Source organism: Engystomops pustulosus, chromosome 1, assembly GCF_040894005.1.
Source record: "Engystomops pustulosus chromosome 1, aEngPut4.maternal, whole genome shotgun sequence".
Classification (NCBI taxonomy): Eukaryota; Metazoa; Chordata; class Amphibia; order Anura; family Leptodactylidae; genus Engystomops; species Engystomops pustulosus.
The window spans coordinates 52049683-52075195 of NC_092411.1; the positions used below are offsets into that span (position 1 = coordinate 52049683).

At 38.1% G+C, this 25513-nt stretch overlaps 1 protein-coding gene across 1 annotated transcript in view; it reads left to right on the forward strand.

Moving 5' to 3' along the window:
• The window catches only part of FER (FER tyrosine kinase), a 124616-nt gene that overhangs the window by 59640 nt on the left and 39463 nt on the right, over positions 1–25513 (forward strand). The window contains exons 13-17 of the mRNA XM_072140454.1: positions 380–583; positions 3962–4084; positions 15991–16047; positions 20965–21080; positions 23711–23805. Of these exons, the coding sequence (XP_071996555.1) occupies positions 380–583; positions 3962–4084; positions 15991–16047; positions 20965–21080; positions 23711–23805 (595 nt within the window). The remainder of the gene's footprint in view (positions 1–379; positions 584–3961; positions 4085–15990; positions 16048–20964; positions 21081–23710; positions 23806–25513) is intronic.

A 25513-nucleotide genomic window follows, 5' to 3' on the forward strand; every position in this document is an offset into this window, starting at 1 on the left:
CTACATTCACACTGACTTGTGCCCGCCACACTGTAGCGCTGCTCACCTCTGCCCCTCTCCATAGAGTAACATGGGGCACTGCGCCGTATTCTGAGGAAAGATGGGACATGTCCTATCTTTTCATGGCTACGGAACGGTACGGTGTGTGCTGCACCATACCGCACCATACGGCAGCGCGCACCCATTGCCGGGGTGGGGGCCTATATCCGACGTGTGTACGTCCCCCCAACGCCCGTGTGAATGCAGCCTTAGTCTGCAAGTGTTTCTGAAGAGCGGAAAGACCTCAGATGCCAATGTCTTTTTGGACCAAGTGGAATTAATTTGATTTCAGTTCTGTATACAGAATGCTTCATTATTGTCATATATACATTTCTTCCAGTTCTTTGATGTCATTTCAACCAGCGAGAAACCCTTGTCAGAACAAGATTGGTACCATGGTGCAATACCAAGAGTTGAAGCACAAGAGCTGTTGAAGCAGCAAGGAGACTTTTTGGTGCGAGAGAGCCATGGGAAACCTGGTGAATATGTGCTTTCTGTGTTTTCAGATTCACAGCGGAGGCATTTTATCATTCAGTTTGCTGATGTACGTCTGAGAAAATTTTTTATTATCTATGAATGTTTGTTATATAACTTTCACTCTAAATCTACATGTGTGTGAATTTTATTATTGTTATTGCCTCCATAGTCTTTATAACAATGTTCCAACTCCCCATAAACCTTCCCTAGGTGTTATAATCTGCTGGTAGCATATTGTAGAGAAATGCACTTTGATTTCCAGCATGCATGTGTTATTTCAGTTTATTTACTTTATTTAAGAAACCGCCATTTTAATGTATATGATAATGAGGTAGTTGAAGCATTCATTTGGGTGCTGATGACACACTGTGTCTACCAACTGCCTCATTAGCATACAAATTTATCAGGGGATATCATGAAAATGCCATAAGGGACTGAAATAATAATGGTATGTTCGATATCCGTGTATTTCTTCACAACACGCTTGATGGAGGTTGCATATGCAAACTATATTATACTATGCTCTAGGCTAGGACCTTCGTGTATGGGGGTTTACAAGACGGGCTGACCATTCCCCAATGTACCTAGCCAATGTGACAGCTACTAACAAAATCGCCTTCAGTGTTAGGGTTCTGATAGAGATTTCCTCAATAGGTTCAAAAAAGGGATGCTGTGTGACAGATTTCAGAATTATCGATAGATTCCAAGGAGGAACCGTAGCTACCTAACCAGTGTTAGAGAAAAAACTGCTTTAAAAAATCTAATTATCCATGGATGAGCAGCTAAGGGAATATCAAAGAGGGCACCTAAAGCTGAAACGAGGACCATCAGTGTTGCAGGCTTCAGTCCTTTGTCTAGTCCTCCCTGCAAAAAATCTAGAATTTTAGCAATGTTAAAATGAATTAGATCTAAATTAGGGTCTTGACAAAAGGAAAAGAAAACCGGTGCAGTCTGTTGTTCTTTGAATGACAGACTGGGCCCTGCTCTAAGAGATATGGGATGTCCGGTAAAATCCACAAGTTTTAAAGTGATAGCTCCCTTTTGGATGAAGTGGGCTTAGTTCTTGGTCCTGAGGGAGTTTTTAGGACACTCGCTCAGGCCCTGGAACGTCTTGCACCAAACTGTGTTCCTTATGCACATTGATTTCCATTGTGGATCTAACCAATTTTGATAGGTGGCCCGCATCCTCCACAGGGAACAAGGGTCTTCCCGCATCTTCCTGTTCTGAGTCTGAGATGGAACTCCCATCAGATTTATGGAAACCTCCTGGATGCTTTCTTACCCCGTGGTGAGGGGGTATGAACTTTTTTGATCTTGCCAATTGACTGCAATGAAATAAAGAGTGAAAAATTTAAAAGGGTCTGAATACTTTCTGTACCCACTGTACAGATTTATTTATACTCGCTTTTTGGTTTAAAGGTATAAAAAATATCTGCCATTCTGAAGGTTTTTTTTTTATATCTTAGTTATTGTTTTTGGAGATCAATGACCTGTCTTGTATAAATCTGTATGACCAGATGCATTGTTACTTCAGTGACTATAGAAATGAGCTGATACCTGCAACATAATAATAAAACAAATTGTTGCTGCAAGTAATAAAAGTCACATTAAATTAAAATTTGATTTAATAAAATCCTTGAGAACACTTTGTTTTCATCAATGGGAAGACTTCTGCCACTGAGTGTTAATGGCAGTGGTGTCTATGGTTAAATATGACAACATCTTCCTTAGAGATTTACATTGCTTTAGTCTTCTAGCGCTATTCCAACTATTGCTCTATATACACTAGAGATCAAAATTAGTCACTCATTTTTTAGAAATAGTGTAATTTCCATTGATCAACATTTCATGTTTTATTTTATAAGGGGTACACTATGCCACTAGAACTATGTTTTACCAAACTATATCAACATAAACGCATTATTTTTAAAAAAAACTAAATGATCGTAATTGGAAAAAAGCAATGACTGTAGCACATAGAAAGATTAGAACTACATTTTCTGAAGCTTTACACACTTTGGGTTCAGTCTTTCTCCAGTATATGAATGAACATAATGTTTCCTAATAGACCTAAATAAATTACATTTGTATTCATCACTAAAATGAACTGTGGATCACTTCTCTGTCCATACAACATGCTCCTCAGTAAAGAGGAGTCTAGCCTTATTGATTATTTTTGCTGATGGGAAGTTTGGTCACTAAAGATTGGGCTTTCAGTCCAAATTCTCTTAAACGTCGAGACACTGTATGAAGATCCTTAACCAGTTGAGTTCTAAACTGCTAATCAATTCCAGCTGTAGTATTAAAATGCTTATTAGTTCATGATAAGCACAAATTACTTACAGGTATCTGAAAGTGTTTTCTAATTTTCACCAGTCTTCAACAATAATCTCATTTGCATTTTTATTCTGTGCTTTAGAATATTATTCAATTTATTAAATAAAATTAAAATACTGCTAGTTTACTTATGTTCGGATGTATTCACATAGGACTACACAATGACCTTCACATTGAGGAAATTATATGGTGTTGTCTAATTTAGACCTCTATTGTAGATGTTAACATATTAAATGATTATGGATTTATAGTGTTAACATGTAATAATAGACTGTATGAATAGTCTGTGGTCCATATAGTATGCATAGTCCACATGTATCCTATTGAGCTATGTATAAGTATGGTATGATTATACTTTAGAATACTTTCTGTAAGGTGGGGACATGTTTCAAGTAGATTCTGAGTAACCTACAGGATGAGTGTGCCATCTCCACCAAGTGTTAGGAGTTGCTGGCAGCATGCTACAGGTGCTAAGAACAGAATTTAAAAAAACGTATGTTGAGAATTTCTGCTTTTATTATCATGCTTAGAGAGCTCTCTTTTAACAGCTGTAAAACAGGTCTCTGCAATGCGAATTATACCCAAGCGTTCTTCCATCTGTGGCATCATGCATATTCTGTGTCCTCCCATAAAGACATCTTCTCCCTATCCTGGGGATTCAACTACTTCTTCATGAAACTGCAGACATGCAGGCAAATTGCTTCGCATTAACAGATAAACCTAAAATTACAATGTGTCATTGTAACTAATGATGAGCGGACCCCTTCCGCCTTATGCCCCTCACCAGTAACAGCCGTGATCAGTGTTATCCTATTCACGCCACATCACATTGAGTGACAAGATTGCTGCCAAAATGGTTGCGCACATGCCACCACTGATCGTGGGTGTTACCAGTGGCTGAGCTGACCCTTCTAAAGTGTTTACACCTGCGATGGGTGAAAGCACTGATCGCGGTGTTCTGATTCCACCCTATACCGATGGGTCCCCTCATCACCAATTGTAACATAATGTATGATATTTTGTCATGGGATCATCTCAAATGGTTGTACTTGTTGTACTTAATATATATCCTTGAATAGTGAAATATTTTTTTTTCCTCTCTAAACAGAATTTATATAGGTTTGAAGGAACTGGCTTTCCAACAATCCCACAACTTATAGAACATCATTATACTACAAAACAAGTTATAACTAAGAAATCTGGAGTGGTTCTGTTAAATCCTGTTGTTAAGGTATGTAAACATTTAACTGTTTAGTGTCATTAGTAGACATGAATGGATATGGTTAGTGAAGTTGAGGATTGGCAGTAGCTTTTGACAGAATCAGAATGCAAATTATTGGTCTGGGTAAAAACACAGCTGAAAGTAGTGGTAACCTTTCTAAAGGTTATGTGCTGATAACCTTTCTAAAGATTTAGGTCCTTAATATCAGAAAAGCTCTTTACACATCACACACAAAGGCCAACATCGCACATACTTACTAAAAGCAGTGTAGTGTGCAGAGGGAGCAAGATTCATGAATTGTGGTGCACATTCTTCATAAATCTGTTGCTCCCTGCACTGCCTCGACAGAGTGCACCACTTTTTTGGTGCATATTTAAGATGGGGCATGCAACACACTTCTGTCGGATTTTGCATGTTAAATGTGGTGCGTGGTCCAACTGTAACGAAATATGTGTCGCATGAAGAAAAGTGCAGCCGTGACACGAAAGGGTCACGTGCAACACAAATGTGGCACAGGCACTTCTTAAATACATGTGCGAAGTCCGAAAGAAAGTTGGCGCAAGGCTCCAAGAAAATGTGCCCAAAGAATGGCACACTAGACGGCTATCTTTATTCTCTGTTATCATTAGAATAGGACACTGCAGCACTGCTCTAATTGAATCGAACAGGAGCTGAGGCCGCATTCACACAGTATGATATGAGAAGCAATCCAAAGGCTCCAGTCATCATTACATGCTGAGTTCACATTGCTTTTGATAAATGCGATGGAAATGCAATGTTACCTCAACATGGGACTATGGGTGAAGGTTTTAGATTGCGTTTCTAAGTGCACCGTGTGAACGTGGCCTCTGCTGTAATTCTATGTATCGGCTGCTGAGAAAATCTGCAGTGCTTCTGTACATGGCGATTAATGTAGATTCTGTCTCAGCGGCTTTAGCAGTGGTTTCTATTGCTGGCAGATTGGAATGCCAACATATACATGTATATACTCGTGAATAAGCAGAGTTTTTCAGCACAAAAAAATGTGCTGAAAAACGTCCCCTCGGCTTAACCCACTTTAAAAAATTAAAAAATAACCCACTTTAAAACAAATTAAACTTAATATATTCACCCTCCGATGTCGACGCGGCTCCCCGATGTCAGCACATCCCCTCTTCTTTCTTCCACGTGGCTGTTCTTCTTTCTTCTGTCATGGACGCGGCCATGTGACCAATGCATTTCCCACCCTCGGCTTATACTTGAGTCAATCGTTTTTCCCAGTTTTTGGTGGTAAAATTAGGGGTCTTGGCTTATACTTGAGTATACACGGTAAGCCTTTAGTCAATAGGGGACATTTATGATAGGATTTTCTTGACTTTTTCAGCCTCTCAGAAATAGTGGTTTAAGCATAGAATCACTGCTAGTGCAATTCCCTATAAAGCCATATTTATGCCAGATTTATATATTAAAAAAAGCAAAATAAAAAAAAATCCTGGTGTATCTGCTTGTGATTGTTTTTTTTTTTTGTGGTTATTTAAAAAAAAAAAAATAGGCAGACATTCCCTACAGATTTATTAAAAGGCCAACAACACTCCAGAGGCAGTCATGGAGCTGTCACAAGGAGCCACCTAATGATAAATAACCCCCATTGTTTCTGGTTTCCGACTGGCCCTGTGGGCCCTCTACTTGGCTTGATAAGGCTTAAAGATTTGGAGAAATAAAAATTTCCGCAATGTAATTGATATTTAAAATGAATTTAACCCAAAACTGTAAATCTCTCGATCATCATTGTTAGAACTTTATGTGACATTTCTGTTTAACAGCAGTTGCAGGGGATCAGAATATGTGAAAATTCCCATAAAGGACAGGTAGAAAGTAATTACGAGGCTGCACAAGGAGCTAAAGTGAATTAGGAGCCATTTCTTTAAACTCTGCACTAGGATTGCCTGTAGCTGCAGATTAAAAGATATCCTCAATGTAAGATGATATTCAGCATTTAACAATAATTCAAATAGGTCTGTATTAGTTACAACAAATTGCAATGTTTATTCATGTTTATGTAGAAGTTGCGTAGTTCATGCATAGACCTTTTAGTAGATATCATACAGCATATGATCACTTGCATATAAGGAAAAAAATGTGCGTGGAAAAGCTCGGATGAATAATGATTACGCAGGAATGTGTTTTTATTGGTTACTTCAATTTGGAGAGTCCCAGTGGTGTAACTAGAGTCCATTGGCCAACTTGCAAAAAATTCCTAATGGGGCCCCCATCAGGTTTCAGCAGAGTTGTGAACGTTCTAGAAAGTTTTCTTGCATGAAAACTGGCTACAATTGACTCCAATATCCTGCTACCCTCCTTTGATTGCCTAATTTACGACAATAAAATTTGGTCATGAAACACGCTTGCAACTGACTGTGTGTGCATTAAGCCATCTACATACACCCGTGAGAATGGGCCTGTAATACGGCCTAATCCTATGGGCAGTAGACAGTGCAGCAGATGGGAGTCATTGCATTATGCAGGTATTTAATGCAAGGGCGTCTTCTCTGCTAGACAAACTGCAGTCCCGGCACTGTATTAACTGTTGCAGTGTCACTGCTGTTGTTCATCATCATATATCACTTTTTACACCCTACACCACCCCACTGCTATAGCCCATGCCAGCACCTAGCACAGGTTATAGCACAATTGTAAGCCAAGCAGGACTTGGACATTTTACTGTGGCCTAATAATGCACATAAATACATGCAAAACATATGACACCAATATTGGACACACACACATCCACATACAATAAATATATACATACATACATACTTACATGCATGCAATACATATGACAAGCTAATTCTGCATCCGCACATACATACATACATACACACTAACTGTAGATATAGGTGTGTGAATTAACACCCCCTCCCCCCTGCAGACCCTAAACTTGACTCACCCCAGGCAAATATGATTCTTCTCTACTCATATGCACATGACTTTGGAAGAAAATTCTAGAAAGGACATGTCATACTCTACCTGCATTGTTTGTTGTGTACAACACGTGTTTCATGCTCCTAGGGTTTACATGCATGAAACGTTTGCCATGTATTATTTCCACTCTCCTGTTATTATGAAGTCTAGATGTCATACAGTACTTATTGATTGTGACACTGAATATGGTTTGACTGGGTCTTTATGTATTTGTCTTGGCAATACACACTATGTATAAACATGAAATGCGCCAGTTATTTGCTGAAAGATACTTTGTCACCAGCTCATTTGTCATTTCCTTGATAGAACTGCTTCAGTAGTTATGTGCCTCTTGTTCTCCATCACTGCTATGAGTAGATCAGCATGTTATGACAAATGATGCCTGAAAGTCTAGTTTTTATGACAGATGGTGTGCATTCATGATTTGATAACTATAAAGCAGTTAGATGCACTTGTAACTGGCTCGTTCAGAGGACACAAGTTTGCATTATACATGTATTCTTTTAAGCTCTGTGTCCTCTCCCTTAAAGTACACCTGATATACAACTTGTGCCCATTACAAACTGTTACTGGGTAGACAGGATGGATAAGGAAATTATGGTGAGATTACTGACCACCAACCTGACCCGTTAATGGTGTTGTACAGAACATCATTAACTTCTATTAACCCCTTAAGGACACAGCTCATTTTCACCTTTAGGAAACAGTCCAAATTTTCTAATCTGCTCATATCAAAATATGCAGTTGTAACTTTGGAACACTTTATCTTACACAGATTATTTTCAGACTGTTTTTTTCATGACATGTTGTACTTCACATCAATGTTATATTTTAGTTGACATTTGGAATTGGAAATTTTGATACAAATATTGAAAAATGAGCAATTTTCTGATTTCTAAATTTTATTCTCATCATATTGATAGTCTAACCACTCAAATTGGTTGCTAACTAACTGATTTATGTTCACAACATTTTTTAAGTTCTTTTATTGGGCATTTCATTTCAGATTAAAATTTTTTAGAGGACAATTTATCTTCAGGGATTTCAAAGTTCTATTTATTAGAAGCTCCCCACAAAATCGCCCCATTTTTAAAACTGTACCCCTCAAACTATTCAAAATTGTAATAATCTTGCAATAATTAAAACAAAATGTAGGTTCTATTTGAAATTTTGACAATAAAATGATTATTTAGTCCTAAAATGTACACATTCATACTGGATAAAATGAGAAAACACATCCGAGATTCTGTTGTGCAGCTTTCTATGGGTAGAGAAATACCGCACATGTGAACATAAACTACTCCAGGGGCCACAGTATAGTACAGAACAGAGCTTTAAGAGGGCACAGTTTGATTATGTTGTTCCTGAGGTACCAGAACATTGAACGCCCCCTTTATAAATGATCCTATTTTGGAAACTACACTCCTACACCCTTGAATTTATCAATGGTTATCCTGAGTTTTTTTTTTAACACTACGGATGTTTTGTATTTACATTGGCTTGTAGAAGTGAAAATCCTTTAACAAAAAAAACCTTTCTTTGGCCCCTAATTTTTTCTTTTTAGACAGGGTTACACAGTTAAATGCATTCCATAGTTTGTTACCCAGTTTCTCTAGAATGCAATAATCTCCCACAATCCCAACCATGACCACAAACTGCTGTAGGAGTGCACAGTGTGGCTCGTAAAGGAAGGAGCGTTTATTGGTGTATTATGCTCGAACAGGTGCTATGCTTCATTTCCTGAACCTGTAAGAAAGTAGGGCAGTAAAAACCTCCAAAGAGTGTGCCCATTTTAAAAACTAGAGCCCTCAAGTTTTGTGTGTGGTGGTGGGGGGGTGCGTTTTTGAGTTTTACACACCAAATAGCATAGCTAACATGTAACTTATGTTCTATAGTTAATGGTGATATCCCATTATATAGCTTTTAATGTTTTGACTTGTTCTAAAGAATAAAAACGCATCTGGAGAGAAAAATTACACTCATCAATACACATTAATTATGAATGAAGTTATAGTTCTGGCCCAGGAAGCTCTACTTCTACACTTTATACATGCATGTTACTTCATCCTTGTTTCTCCCTTTTTAATTTCTCTTTGCCTTTTATCCATCTGTTTTGCCCCCTCTTCTTCTGTTTCTCTCTCTCATCTTTCTAAGTCCCGCCCTCTCTAAACTGAACGTAGCATCTCCCACGAATTGGAAGAGTGATCTCCTAGCTCCGATGTTTTCTTTGCCATTATATTTCTGGAGAACTATGAGAATGAAAAAGCAGCTACTTGGCGTTGATTTCACAGTTCTCAGAGTTCATCAACCTGCTTTCTTAAATTTTTTTTTGAGAGGGCACTCCTGCCACTGATGTCAATGGACTTTAATGCCTCCTGTTGTTGTTCTTTTACGCCTTTCATTTCAAACAAAAAAAAAAAATTGTTCAGCTTCCGTCCAATGTTCATCTCAACAGAAGTTGTGAAATCGGACACAATTAAAATTCCAGTGACATTAATGAACATTTTATTGGATCCATAAGTATTCTATATCATATTTTGTAGAAAAGGTCTGCCTGATCATTTTAGGCCCTGTATTTTACTTGCCGTACTAGATGAGCAGCTTTAAAAATAAGTCATAATTTGAGGTAATCTGTCACAAATTGTCTAGTTGTTTTAGAAGTCTAGTAAATTGTAGCCGGTTTTGCTAGCATTTTTCCATTTAGTATTGAAATTGTTTTGTGTTAAAGTCCTTAAACAACTTTTAGCAAGAGGAACAGTTTACACTTGTACTTATTTAACTAAAAGTCACACAAATACAGGCAGTCCTCGTCTTAAGGCCACAGTTATGGACACTGTGACCTCTGGAGAAGTATCTGGATGCCTTACTTTATTTCTGGGCTGCAATGAGCGGCTGTAATGTGCCTGTAATTATTTTTTATTGATAATGCTTGTTCCCATGACAGCAAAAAAAAAAAAAAAATGCAGAAAATCCAATTGTCACTGGGCCAAGAAATTTTTTTATCTGGAGCTACAATCATAAAATATACCAGTTCCGACTTTCATTTTAAGAATAAACCTAAATAACTTGTATGCAAAATCCCAGAAGTGCCTCAACTTATTTGTCCATCTTTGACTTGCCTTGTCCACCCACAAAGGAAAAATATTGAAGATTTTAGCTCATATTTGTCATGCATTGCAGCATTGTCTGGTTTTTCTATGTTAATAGAGCTTGACCTTTTCTTTTTACTTTGGCTCACTGTGAAACTATAACTATAAAAATGAAAATGCCTTTTAAGCATTCTATATACTTCCAGAACTTTTTTTTATTATATGACACTTATTTGCATTTTCCCTCAAACATGAGTTCAATTACGGAGAACTTGTGAAGCTGCTTCTAATAAGATAGACTAATTTGCATGCGCTTGTCAATAAGGCTTTAAGATTGAAAGTGCTTTGACAAAGTTGATCACGTGGCGAATAATCCGGCGCTCTCTCTCTAAATATATGCAGAGTGAGTTGGGGAAATGTGTGCAATTAAGTAATCTCTCGGCAAACCTCTGCATGATAGAAAATAACAGTTATCAGCAATAAAATTCTTGCACTGACTAACATCTACAGTAATTTGATTTGTGTTTAATTATATGAAAGGAAATTGCCATGCTGTCCATTTCTGAAGGCTGCCAAAATGCTAAATGCTTAATTAAGAAAGAAATGTTTACATGTGATTGATCTCTGCTAATTTCCTAAGAGAAAAAAATAAGTACTTAACATGATAAAAACTTTGTAAAAACATTTTGTAGAGGCAGGTCTGGTCTCTGTCTGTCCTAGTTGTCCTGGAAAACACAGGAGAAGATACAAATGATGATGAATTTGCTCATTTCTCAAGTTATCATTTCTCAAGTTCACACTTGCATCTTGGCTTTCTTTGGTACTTTCTCCTTGAATAGTACAGTACAGAACTGTACTCTCCTTGAAAGTAACTAAAACACTCAGTTCACCCATCAGGTCTCTCGCTTGCAACTCTGCACAGAGGTAATGTTAATGTCAAAACACATAACTCAGAAAAACTGTCCTCCAGCACCAAATAGATCGTAAATGAGGAGGAACATGATAATAAAACATTCTAAATTATTCAAAAATGATGTAAAAAAATACACTGCATGGGATGGAGTAAAGCATTCAACTGTCTTAGTCGTCTTCTAATGACTTAAACTGTCTTAGTCGTGATCTAATGACTCCCAAACAACAAACAGTGTTTTTAGTAGTTATATAATGAATATGGTGTACAAGTCAAAATTGCCTGATGACTTTGCTCTGTTGCTGTGTGAGAGAAAATTTATTATCATCTCCATACTCCTTTACGATTTATGTGGTGCTGGAGGTCACATTTTTTTGCTCTAGTTAAGAAGAGCGTAACAAAAAATAAAAACGAAAGGTGGGTGGAAGGTCTTCCGTTTTCCCTAGACCCTCTGTTCTCTGCTGTTAGCCATCCTATATTAATAGTGGAAACATAGGAGGTTGCTGCTATGTAATGGAACCTGCTGAACACTGTTGTGAACTGTGGTAGGCCTTTTATCAGGTCAACCTTCCTAAGAATGGTTGTTGCTGAAAATTGAACCAATAAAATGATGGGATCCACCACATCTGGTAGGAAATCATTTTACAATCTTTAAACAATATTGAGCTGCCACATACTTCTCTTTACTCAATAATACAACAAGTTACCCTCTTCTATTATCTTCTTACTCACTGCAACACATTTGCAATGACCTTGTCCAGTTTCTCTCCTCCTCTGTCACTACTCTCTGTATTCATGTCACTACTTTATTTGTCTGTAGAAAAAATGAAGAATGGATTCCTCCAGCGAGAGGAAAAATTTGAATCTTCAAATCTTTATTCCATTTGAAAACCAAAAACATCATAAAAAGGTTGGCATATTTCATATGGAACCCATCCTCAGTCATAACATAACTGCATTTTGATCGTAGTGCACATATGTTAAGGAGGATGTAACCTCATCAAAGGGTGAAGAAACACCCAACCGTCTACATAAAGCTCGTTAGAGAAACCCTGTAGAGAAACAAACAAACGTTATTCGAAAATGTACAAAATTATCATTTGGGTGAAAATCCTGAATTTTCTCCAATCTCCACTTCTGATAGGAGGATTAACATTTTCTGTTTTTTACCGCCATGGATTCTTGTAAACAAATTCTCTTAAACAAGCTGTTATAACCTGTTTACTACAAAGGCTTTCTTTTGATCAGTCCTGCACCTTCCGATTTTCCATTTATCCCTAGACTCCTAGACCTTTGGTGCATTTTCTTTTTATTAATCTGTTATCTTTCAGATCATTGTCTACCCCTTGTAATCTTTTTCTTGCTTTTATATGTTGCCCTTTTTTTTAAAGGGAACCTGTCACCATGGCCTTCATTTTCACTTAAGACAGATTACAGAAGCCCATGACACCTGCAGTGCAAAAATGCCTCTCTGCCTTTTCTAAGCATTTCCATTACAATATTATTGTGTGTTATAACTTACTCTTGCATCCTGACAAAATCCTGGGGTAGTCATAGGGGCTGGACTGTGGTTTGGATGCATTTATAACACACAATTATATTGTAATGCAAATGCTTATGAAAGGCAGGTGTAAAGGGCTTCTGCAACCTGTCTTTAGTGAAAATGAGGTGCCTGGTGACAGGTTCCCTTTAAATATGGTTCCTGAACTGTTGTAATCAATCAATCAATCAATCACTTAATACTTTTGGTATGTTTCAGCTTTTACACTCTTACTTAGACTTCTAGTGTTTGAATTATTCAGTTTTCCTTTAAAATAGAATATTTTATTTTATTGTGGTTGAAAACTTAGAACATTGGGTCTGGGTGAGCACTGAACAAAGTAGAGAGTAGAAGTTGAATAGTTGAGTTTTTGCCTGGATTGTTTGCCTTTGGTTGTACTCTCTAAATTGTGAAAATACAGTTGCGTTTCGTTGTCGGGCACCTAGAATTTTGTACCCCTATGGCCCTGAGAGTTTTTGTTGCTACTGTAGTGTGCCTGGCATTGGGTATATTGTAAGGCTGATATCAGGTGAAACTCCGAAAAGTTGAATTTGAATTTCTTTTCCGTAGCAGGTACTTCCAACACAGGAGGGAGCAATGTATGAGCATTTTTTCAAGACGAGTTACTGCTGCTAAACAAACAAAAAAAAAAATCCTAGACAATCGCTTTAATCATGTATTTTCTCTTTTTTCAGTAGTCTAGTAGGAGTCAGGGGGGTGGGGGGTTATAATTTAACTACAGGGTTTGTTTATCATCTTTAACTGTGAAGACTTAAAGGTCAGCATAGGAGGCTGTAAATAGCGCCTGGTATAGTTTTTGGATCAAGATCAAACTTCATTTGTATGTTGATGCATTGGGGCACAAAATATTGGCAGATGTACAGTGTACAGAACTTTAATGTGTTTAGTGCAAAGTGTGATGCTGCGAAAGAACTACTGAAACAAAGCTAATATTTAAACTGGAAGACACACTTTCCATTTCCACATCACCATTCTTCCAATTTTAGAAATAAGCTTTTTATGGTGTCTTGTTTGCGCTTTCCATTTAGCCCTTTCTAACCCTGCAGCTTAATGCTTCTTAGTTTGATCCTTGGAGACATGTTCCTTGTTATATATCTCTAGAGTATTGTCTGGACCGAGGTATAAATAGTTTGTGCAGTGTTTTAACATTTCAGTAGCACTTTCATACAGCCTTTGTAGAGAAGCTCTTGATCTTTATAGGCCTTCTCTTTTTATTCTGTGCTTGAAATACATAAGTGTTTGGTTCTAAGAAATGTGAACTGAATCTTCTGGCAAGGAAATCTGATCCAATGTGAAAATGCTGCTCCAGTGTAGTAACTGTAAAAATCTAAAATAAAAAGGCCATCAATAGATATGAGTCACTTGGAAACCTTAATGCAATTAACTTATTTCCCTTTTTTAGAAAGGTTACCAGTTCTTCTACTCGAGTAGTAAGAGTGAATTTGTTGTATGAAATATAAAATAGCTGGGCGGTGCCTGCCAGCTGCGAAGTAAAGGAAGCTAACGATAACTGCAGTAGACAACCAGACGGGTAGACATTGGGGAAATGAGACTTGAACTTGTACAAAACTCCACCCATTGTGTTTTTTGGGAAAAGGAGGGGCTGCCTCCACTTATCTTTTGCTGATAACCTGCATTGCTTCTTGCAAGCAACTTGTTCCTCATGCAGAAATTCATCAGCTACTACTGTAGTCCTGTCTATCTGCAGAGCTGAAGGGGGTTGTCCAAGAAGGTAAAAAAAAAAACCCATTGGTGGCTGGGAGCGGTTAGATAAAAAATTGTTCCCCAAACTTTTTTACTGTCTGCTCGGGCAGAGATTTGAATAGATGGAGGTATAATTCACTGGTAGCATGGAGAAAATGTGACTCTTCTCTTCAGAAGTTGCCTCATGTCTAAAAACAGCTGTAATCAAAGTACAGTGCCTTAGTGACAAATAAGTTTAGGTGATATGGGGGAAGATTCTTAAAGGGCACCTACCACCACAAATCTACCTATAAAGGTAGATTGGGTGGTAGGTGGATCAATGGGACGTGAGGATAGCCCTTTTAAGGGCTAATCCTCACGTCCCTGCACTTTTTTGATAACTTTTATTAGATATATATTCAAATTTACTTATGTGGCTACTGGGGTGTGGAGTAGCCGCATCTGAGGTTACACGAGGCGGCTACTCCACGCCCCAGTAGCCACTTTAACCCTCAAACTCACCCATCTTCGGCGCACAGCTACGCGTAGCTGCGCGCCCTCGTCCGTCGATCCTGCCGTCTGCGCATGCGCAGAAGAGCAGGCCCGCGCCTGCGCGGTCACTGCTCCGAAACAGGCGCGGGCCTGCTCTTCTGTGCATGCGCAGATGGCAGGATCGCCGGACGAGGGCGCGGAGCTGCGCGCCGAAGATGGGTGAGTAGGAGGGGTAAAGTGGCTACCGGGGCGTGGAGTAGCCGCCTCGTGTAACCTCAGATGCGGCTACTCCACGCCCCAGTAGCCGCATAAGTAAATTTGAATATATATCTAATAAAAGTTATCAAAAAAGTGTGGGGATGTGAGGATTAGCCCTTAAAAGGACTATCCTCACGTCCCATTGATCCACCTACCACCCAATCTACCTTTTATAGGTAGATTTGTGGTGGTAGGTTCCCTTTAACCCTGAACTGATGTAAGGGGTAAAATTTTGGTGACAGGTCTTCTTCAAGTTACAAAGCTATTCATTGTACTGCACAAATATATGAAATTATAGAGTATTATTTCTAAACAGCCTTTGGTAACCTGGTCAACATTGGTGATTATTGACCCTGCAAAATTCAGACTCTTCCGCTAAATTACTTTCATATAATTATGATTTCATATTTGTGTGTATGTATATGTTTTGCCTCAGTCTTCTTTGCAATTCAGATCTAATTTTATAAATTTCCAACATTTTTGAAAAACTACCGTATATTACACATTTATTTAGATCATGTTCTTTAAGTAATGCGGGAATGAATGTTTATCATATGAAAGGACAACAATGGAGTTATTCCAAGCGTAAAATATTAGTTTGATAAGAATTTACTGAGTATTATGAAGGCTTCATTCTTATCTGCTACCATGTAAGTAATTTTAGCATTCAAAAGCAGACGGCACCGTATCTGGATCATTGTGAAATGGTACATGCTGTGCAATCCTTATAAATACGCCATCATGCTGTAGGCTTTACTCTGTAAAATGAAATTACAGCAATGTAGCTTTTAATATCCTGTTGTGCCAGAGTATTTTACGAGCTTTTAAGATGGTTTCAGCAATGTAGTAGTAATTGTAATATTCTCTACAGTTTCTCCCATCTGCTTAAGAGATCTTTTATCAAGTATGGGTTGATATGATTTTTTTTTTCTCTTTTTTTTTTTGTCTGTTTCTGCAGGATAAAAAGTGGATTCTCAATCATGAAGATGTGACCCTTGGAGAATTACTGGGCAAAGTAAGCAAATGGCACTTTAAAATTGATCTTTTACGTTGCCAATGAGAATGTTTGATTACCTGTGCTATAAAAGTTTTGAATAATGTTTTACCTTTTATTTTTATTGCGCTTCCTGGCCTCTTTTTTTTTTTTCCTTAGATTTTGCCCATTTGTCATAATAGTGTGAGGTCCCCACACATAACAGTAGAAAATAGACTGAAAATATTTCCATGAATAGAACCTATAGCTCTAAGGCATTCAGCTCATACACATGGCCCTGAAAGCCCTCTGAAATCCATCTGTCCATGTGCTTGGCGTTGAAATGACGGGAACAACGCAGACTAAAACAATGTTCGTTTACAGGCATGCTAAGGGTCATTTTTTTGGGTTGTTGAGAATAAAAACTGAATAATGGGCAAGCTAGGAATAAAATAAACTATTTAACATGTATCCCTATCTCCCACCCAATCTCAGTGTTTGCAATCATGCTTAATATAATTTTACTTTAAACTACACCTGTATGACTTGTACATTCACTGTCCGGTATAAATGGTGAATAAACACCAACATTTCTCGTGTTTTTGGGCAAGGCAGACGTTCCTCTTAGCCAACACAAAATAATGAATATAATTATTCATTATAAGCATATACAGGCAGTCCCCGGGTTACATACAAGATAGGGTCTGTAGGTTTGTTCTTAAGTTGAATTTGTATGTAAGTCGGAACTGTATATTTTATCATTGTAATTCCAGCCAGAACTTTTTTGGTCTCTGTGACAAATGGATTTTTAAAATGTTGGGTTGTCATAAGAATCAGGATTAACACTAAAGCTTCATTACAGACACATTTGGTAACTGTTACAGCTGATCATTGTAGCCTGGGATTAAAGTACAACAAATTACCAATATCCAGAGGTCCGTTTGTAACTAGGGGTTGTATGTAAGTCGAGTGTTTTTAAGTAGGGGACCGCCTGTATACCTTTAGAGCAAAAGTGATCCAATGTCCAACCTTGTAGAAATATCCCAATGTCCATGTAATAGAAATAAAGGTTTACAGAGATTTTCAACAAATACTCGTAGCAAGAGCAATGTTTCACAGGTATTCCCTTTCCTCAAAGTCTTGAGTCAATAATGGATCACAACAGGGGCCGGAGATTTTCAGCAGGGGATTTCAGATGGGGTTTTATATTATCTTTGCAATTGTATAACATTTACCACCAGGATAAAGGATTGTAAACCAAGCACACTTGCAGGTCGGTGCTCCCTCTTGCAGGATCCACTCTTCTTTTAGCTTCTTTAGCCTTCATTTTTAATATCTTTTATTCATAAAAACAATGTAAATGAGCCTAAGGGGCTCCAGGTTCCATTGACATCTGAGAAGCTCGGAGCCCCTCAGGTGTATTTGCATAATTTTTAAAAACATTTTTTCCTAAAATGAGGGCTAAAGAAGATCAGATTCTACAAGTTTATTTTATACCCTACTTATGGGTGACCCATTCTGGTAGTCTCTTTTCCCAGATGTCACAGCAAGTTTCCCACAGCTGTTTTCTTTTTCACCTAGTCTACTACTCCACACTATAATCTCTAGACAATTCAGAGATGTGCCCTTTAAAACCTGCTGTACTCAGTTTCCTATGTAGTTTGTGCTTTTTGTTACGATTTGAGAACCATTTTGTTCTTACAGGAATTGTTTGTGGTCATTGTCATCACTTTGCTCTTTATATTTGGATGTACCTGTCCGATTGTAGTATTAGAAATAATCCCTTTACTAGGACTTAATTTCATTTCCCATATATAATCGAGTATAAGCCGAGTTTTTCAGCACAATTTTTGCTGAAAAAGCCCCACTCTGCTTATACTTGAGTGTATTAAAAAAAAATAGTACTGTAGCTCTCACCCACGCCATCCTTTTCTCCCCTGGGATTGTTTTCTGTGCTTAGCTCGGGCTTCCCGACAGTGCAGGCAGAGGCGTGTCCATGCTCTCTGGCTGCATATACAGACACGGCGTGACGTCATCAGGCAGGGAGACGCCACGTCGTAGTGTCTGTGTTCGGGAAGAGAGCATAGATGTGCCTCTCCCCGCACTGCCGTGAAGCCGGATGTCAGGTTAAGAAGGCGAGCCGAGGGAGAAGAGAACGCCGGGGGTGAGTACTAAGTTTATTATTTTATCAGGGAATCTGCTGGACGCTTTATTTTAGGGGGCACTGCTGTACTTTTCTTTAAAAGGGAGTCTACTGGACATTGATGAAAGGAGACTGTTACTGCTACTGAATAATTGCTGCATTTTACACTTTAGGCTTATACTCAAGTCAATACGTTTTCCCAGGTTTTTGTGGCATAAAAGCGGTACCTTGGCTTATACTCGAGTGTATGCGGTACCATTTTTTATTCAGTAGTGGAAAAAAACTATATTCTGCCTGGTTTTACATGTGTGATGGATTTTTCTTTATTGCACAGCTTGGTAAATAATGGTGTATAAAAGCAGATTGTCAGATACCAAAAGTTACTTTTTTGTATTTACAATCTCCAGTTGGCAGGAATTTAAATCCTGTATTAATTTAGACATTTTTATATAATCTACATTTTTCAATACATATAATGCATGAAAATGTAAAAACAGATATTAGCTCAGGGCCCCAGGAGTCTGGAATAAAGAAACTTTATCATTTGTAGCTTAAACCGATTTCCATCTATTCTGCACTTCATAATTTAGTTCTTTCTGTAAATTTGCCTTGAATTCCAATTTTAGTAAAGGGCATGTTGAATATTTAACTACAAACTGTGTGCTACAACTCATACATTTTACTATATGATTTTGGAATTATTAACTTAATTTCGTTTGCTATACAATGTAGGATTGCACAATGTATCAAAACCACGGGTTTTTATTTTAATGGTTCAATATCTGGTTTTCGTTAATTTTTGGTACCGGGCACTGATTGCCTATGTTGTTCTACAGATCCCCTAGTAGCTGTGTAGACATTATTATTGGTTTCTACAAGGAGTCTTCTCTGTGTTAGGCAGTGGAAAGGGAGTGCATCCTTTGCTATTTCTACATCTCTGAATAGACATATCATTTAGAGCACAGTGGAAGTCGTAAAAACTAAACCCACAATGACGCAAAAGCATTTTTTTTTAACACACTTGGTATTTTTTTCCAGCTTCCCAGTATACAGCATAGAATAATAAATAATGTCACTAAGACATCAACTTTGCTATGCAGAAAATAAGCCCTCACACAACTCTGTACACAGAAAAAGTTTTTTTCAGATGGGGAGCAAAAAAAGCTGCATTCTTAAGGGGTTAAACAGCTCTGAGAGGATTAACCCCCCCCCCCCCATCCCCCTCACTTTCAGCTTGATGTTTGAAAATAATGCTTGTAGCATATTACAGCTAGGGAGAGAGCAGAAAGGGTTGACAACTACAGCTATATAACAAATGGGAGGACAGAAAGACCTGTCTAAAATCTGGTAGACAGATTTGCCCATCACATAAACACACACAAAGTGCCATATACAGGTGTACAACCTGTATACAGACACAGAATAGACAAACAGCATGTACACAGTACAGATAAACACACACACGCACACACACAGCATATATACCTCACTTATATGTTATATACTGTTAAGGAGGTCGCACTGGTTTCGGACGCCATCTTGACTACTGTCCGCCATCTTAGATACAGCGGCCACCTTTGGGGGGGGGGGTATGCTTCCCTTTTAGAAGCTATAGAGTTAAAATGTTTTAATTCAGCTATTTTTCTCATTTAAACTGTTGTTTGCCTTTTCACAATATCCTTGGCATTTCTTACCGTCCTTCGGGCCTCTGTATTCTTGTTATTTATTTTGGTTATGAAGAAGCTTCTAGGAGACATTGTGTATATAAGCATGGCTGTAAACAAGGCCTAGTCATTTTTCCCAGAATGTGCTGGTACAAAAGCATAATGGCCAATAGAATCTAAGTACCTTATCTCCATTCATACAACACCCCAAATGCTGATCTCTATGTTAAAATATAGCTGTATCTGTTTGAAATAAACAGTTTGATTTGAGTGCATCGGAAGACCGACTGTGTCTTTCATTTACTCTGTCAGCTTGCTGCCGGCAGCTATCTCATCCTCCCTCAAAGGGTTAATTAGGACTCGCCTTACAAAAGTCAAGAGGGCTGTTGGGGCCCTGCATAAAAATCCCTAACAATACTAATTATGCTGTATAATGTGCAGCATAGAATGCATATAATGGTGTACATCCTCCATTTTTTAGCGTGTCAGGTTGGATGTTGGGGCCCCTTCACACTGTGAGCCCCAAAGCAGCTGCTATTGCTGCTGCCATAACAAAGTAGAAGTAACATTATTAGGGGCACATTGCAGTCTGTTTTTTTACAAACTATGGAGAATTTCTTAGAAAAATGTTCACTACACACCACCCCACACAATATCAAAAATCCTCCGATTATTACTCTCTAAGGGGTTATAAAAAGCAGTTGGCATTATGGACATGTAAAGATTGTGTATGGATTATTTGATATTTAGCTTTTTGATACTTCTTTCATGTTCCTGTCTTCCTGTACAGTAAAGCTATTTTTGGCCATAGTAGAGCTTCCTACATGGAAACCTCTACTCATTATATCATGTATATCTTACATTTTTTTAAATCTTTCTTTGATATGTCTTGCTTTGGTTTGACACATCTTTGCAAGTGAAAATTGTATGGGTTATTGAAGGACAACGAGTAGACTTTCTTTTATGTCTGAGAGTGAATCGCCTAAATCTAGTCATTTTAGAAATAATTCTTAATGCCTGCTTAAACGAAGCAGACCAGGAGAAAAAAGGGCATGCTGTAGATTGTAATATTCCTTTTACTATTTTCTTGAATTTCTTTTTTTATACTGTACTTTCTTCTGGTTTGTAGCCAACTCGATTTTTCTATTACAGGGCAATTTTGGAGAAGTTTACAAGGGAACATTAAAGGATAAAACTCCGGTTGCTGTGAAAACATGCAAAGAAGATCTTCCTCAGGAATTAAAAATCAAATTTTTATCTGAAGCCAGGTGGGTAAAGACATGAACAGTAGTGTCCGAGTGCATTATAATGGTTATGAAGATGAGTTTTATCAAGTGCTCTTATAATTTGCAAGGCGATTTAAAAATCAGTTTCATTTAGAAGTGCTATTTAATGCCAGACCATCATGCAGCCATGATGGAAGAGTAGGCAAAATTAAAGAAACCCCGTTGTCCAAAGAGGATCATACTGAAAATGTTAAAAAACGCTGCAGTGATATATAAAATAGGTAAATAAACTCTACTTTTCACTTTATGCTGCAGTTTAGGTACCTTTCACTTTCTTGTAACTATTTTAGCCGTTTAAGGACCAGGTAATTTTAGTTTTTTTTGCATATTGATTTTTCACTGCCTGTCTTTAAAAATCCATAAATTTATTTTTCCGTCTACACAGCTTTACGAGGCCTTGTTTTCTGTGTAACCAATTGTCCTTCCTAGTGACTGCATTTCATATTCCATGCTGTGTATTGGGAAGCTGAAAAAAACATTTTCAAATGCAATTAAGGCTACATTCACACGGATGTATAAAAACGGCCGTATACGTACCGTTTTTTACGGGTTACATACGGCCACATTCATTGCAATGGACAATACGTCCAACCATTTATATTGCCGTTTTTGACACTGGAGTGTACATACCGTATACTGGCCGTATAAAAATATAGAGCATGTCCTATTTTCTCCCGTATTTCAGTTCTGTATGCCCTAAGGCTACATTCACACTAACGTATGGGGGACATATATACGGCCGATATACGTCCCCCATACACTTCTATGGGCGCACGGCACCCTACGGGAGCGGTACGGTGCCGCACATGTCCTATCTTTTCCCATAACACGGCGCCGTGCGCCATAGGTTGCTATGGAGAGGGGCGGGGGTGAGCTGCGCTCACCTCCTCCTCCTCTCCCCGTACACTGCCGTTGCCCGCTACGGTACGATACGGGCGGGCAACGGCAGTGTGAATATAGCCTTAAAGTCTATGGGCATGTATAAAATACGGGTTAAATACGTGCTGCATACGGATGAAAAACGTCACGTATATACGGGCTCATACGGCCCGTAAATACAGGACTCGAGAAATCATACGGTCGTGTGAATGTAGCCTAAATTGTAGAAAAACACAATTTGTGCCACTTTCTTGTCTACTTTTTTTTTTACGGCTTTTACTATGACACTTCTCATGTATTCTTTGGGTTAGTAGGATCACAGGGATACCAAATTTGTATAGGGTTTCTTATGATCTTAAAAAATGCAAAAATTTTTTGTTACAAAAAAAAAAAGTTCATTTGCCCTATTCTGACATTTAAGATTTTATTCATACTTCGGTGTGCATAGTTGTGTAAGATATGATTTTTTATTTATTTATGTTTTTTGTGGTACAAATTCAAGTTTTTACTGCTAGAATTTTGGGGACTGTACGACTTTTTGATTGCAGTACTTTTTATTAAAAATGTTATGTGTTGTAAAAAAAACTAAAAAGTGGTGATTAGGACATTTGGTCGCTATTTTGTGTTATGGGTTTCACCGCCAGCAACAACTGTTTTTATACTTTGAATGGTCAGGAATTTTGGGACTTGGTGATTCCCAACATATTTATGTTTTTCTTTCTTTTTTCTATGTGTTCTAGGCAAAGGAGGGTGATGTTAATTTTTGTTTTTTATGAATGTTAATATTTCTTAAAGTTTTTTTTCCCATTTTTTTTTTTTAATTTACTAGGTTTTTTTTTTTTTAAGATTCCCTTGGGTATTTGAATGCTAAGGGGTTTGATCACTCATGCAATATACTGCAATACATCTGTACTCCAATGGAATGTATTGTAATTAGAGATGAGCAAGCACTAAAATTCTCGAGTGCTCGTTACTCAAGTCGAACTTTTCCCGATGCTTGTTTCGAACCCCATTGAAGTCAATGGGAGACTCGAGCATTTTTCAAGGGGACTAAGGCTCTGCAATAAAATGTCATTTTATTGAGAAATAAGGAAGTCAGTCCTGTTTCTTCGTTTTTTTTATTCAATGGAATATTCATGGAACTTCATTCGTGACCCGTGTCATCTGCAATGTGTTCTTCACACATATTGTTCTTCACATACTATTGTGAAGAACACCTTTCTGTACTCATGTCTTCTGATAAGTTAGCAGATGTACGGAAACATCTGCACTGTGTTCTGCACTGTGTTCTGCACTGTGTTCTGCACTGTGTTCTGCACTGTGTTCTGCACTGTGTTCTGCACTGTGTTCCTTTAAGTGAAAGCTTGTTATCGAGCAGGCGAAATACTCGTCCGAGCAACGAGCCGTTTCGAGTACACTAATACTCGAACAAGCATTAAGCTCGGACGAGTATACTCGCTCATCTCTAATTGTAATACAATATGTATTGCAGAGCGTGGCACTTTCATGGAGAGATGAGCGGTTATGTGGGACCCCTCGTTTTTGTGATCTGTGGGGGGTCTCATCACTGAGACTCCCACAGATCAGAAAGTTATGCCCTGTGGATAAGTCCTAACTTGAATTTGGTGGGAAAACCCTTTTAAGCAGTTAAAAGTAGAATCATTTGGATTTCTAATCTGTTCGTATCTTCTTATTCATTTCTGTTAATGGATTTGTTTGCCTTTTTCACACAGAATATTGAAACAGTATGACCATGTTAATATTGTGAAGCTTATTGGGGTCTGCACGCAAAGACAACCAATATACATAGTCATGGAACTTGTGCCAGGTAAGTGCATTTAAATCGACTCCTGTCTTTGATAGTATGGCCTGGTTTATGCAGTTCTAGCCATGGTTCAGTCATTTGGCATCATTGTTTATTTGATTAAATTAATTTTTCTTCTAATATATGGGAAATAGAGGCAGATTTAATTAGAATCCCTTGCTTGGTGTCTGGGTGGACATGGTTAGGCAGTAAACCAGTGAGACGCAAGACTTGGCTACATGCCTTCTGGGATTTGTCCAGCCCTGCACAATGTGAAGCTCATAACTAATTATAATTTCTACCCATTGTCCCAATTTCTGGTGGAGGGATGGTATTGATCATGCATTCATTTCAGTCACCACATGACAATATTTTCTAGCAGGGAGACCTTTTTTATTCTGCTGACAACATTTTTTCTTTCTTATGTATTACACCTATTTCCTGATCATCTTGGCAGCTATACACTCTTCTTTTATACAGCCAGCCCTGTATAAATCGTATTTGGTAATGGGAAAAACTGCCAATTTCCTATGAGATTTGATTTAGTTTTCCCTCTCTTCTTTTGTCAATCCAGTGCTTTGTCAGTTGCCAACCTTCACCTACACAGAGCGTGCCACTTATATTTACCCTGCAGTATTTTGGTTCATCTGTGAAACTGGGTGAAAGGGGGTGCCCCCAACCGTGCGGCCACGCCCATGGTGCACTACGGTGCTACTTTGCATATAAATTAAGATATATCTCCATTGCTTATAATGTGAAAAATGACACTGACTGCTTTGCTTTTTTCTGCTTTAAATAACGTAAGGACCAAAGGTAAACTTCCTATGACCACACAACCCGGTGTTTAACATGACCTGGAGCTTCTGGTGACTAAAGAGCAACTTTAGCATTAGGGTCTTCTATTGGCCCTGTTTTTGTTTTTTTTGTTTTTTTATTAAGTGGCCAACCCCTTTTTATTGGTGACCCTTCCCCTTTAATTTCTATTGTCTGTGCCATGTTATTTTATCACCATTTCTGAATATTCTGTGCACACACATTAGTTTGTTGATCATCTTGTTTTGCATCTTTCTGACTTAGCAGAACATTTTCATTCTGTAGAATACATGAGCACAGTTATAATGCATCAGTCCAGTGTGGTTTGGTTCTAATGTTTCATTTAGTGCCTAATATCCCACAACAAATGAGGATGGAATAGTTTGAGCTGCCCACTTATCCAGACGCGGAACACACATTAATCCTGCAAAACTAGACTTATTCCCCTTAATTTGTCTCTTACTGAGGTTTAGAACCTGCTGGCAGATTACACAGCTGTAATAATAGTACTCTGCACATTGCCCCTGAGATGATACGCTACATTTCAGTAATGTCATTATACCTCTTTAGAGTTTGGCCTCAGAATGTTATTTACAAAATAGTTTTTGCAGGAAAAGTAACTTATTGAAAAATTGAAGTTCCTGGTCCCTTACATCTTCTCTGTACTATATCTGCTCTGAAAGTCAGAAACCAAGTGAACTAATATACACTCACCGGCCACTTTATTAGGTACACCTGTCCAACTGCTCGTTAACACTTAATTTCTAATCAGCCAATCACATGGCGGCAACTCAGTGCATTTAGGCATGTAGACACGGTCAAGACAATCTCCTGCAGTTCAAACTGAGCATCAGTATGGGGAAGAAAGGTGATTTGAGTGCCTTTGAACGTGGCATGGTTGTTGGTGCCAGAAGGGCTG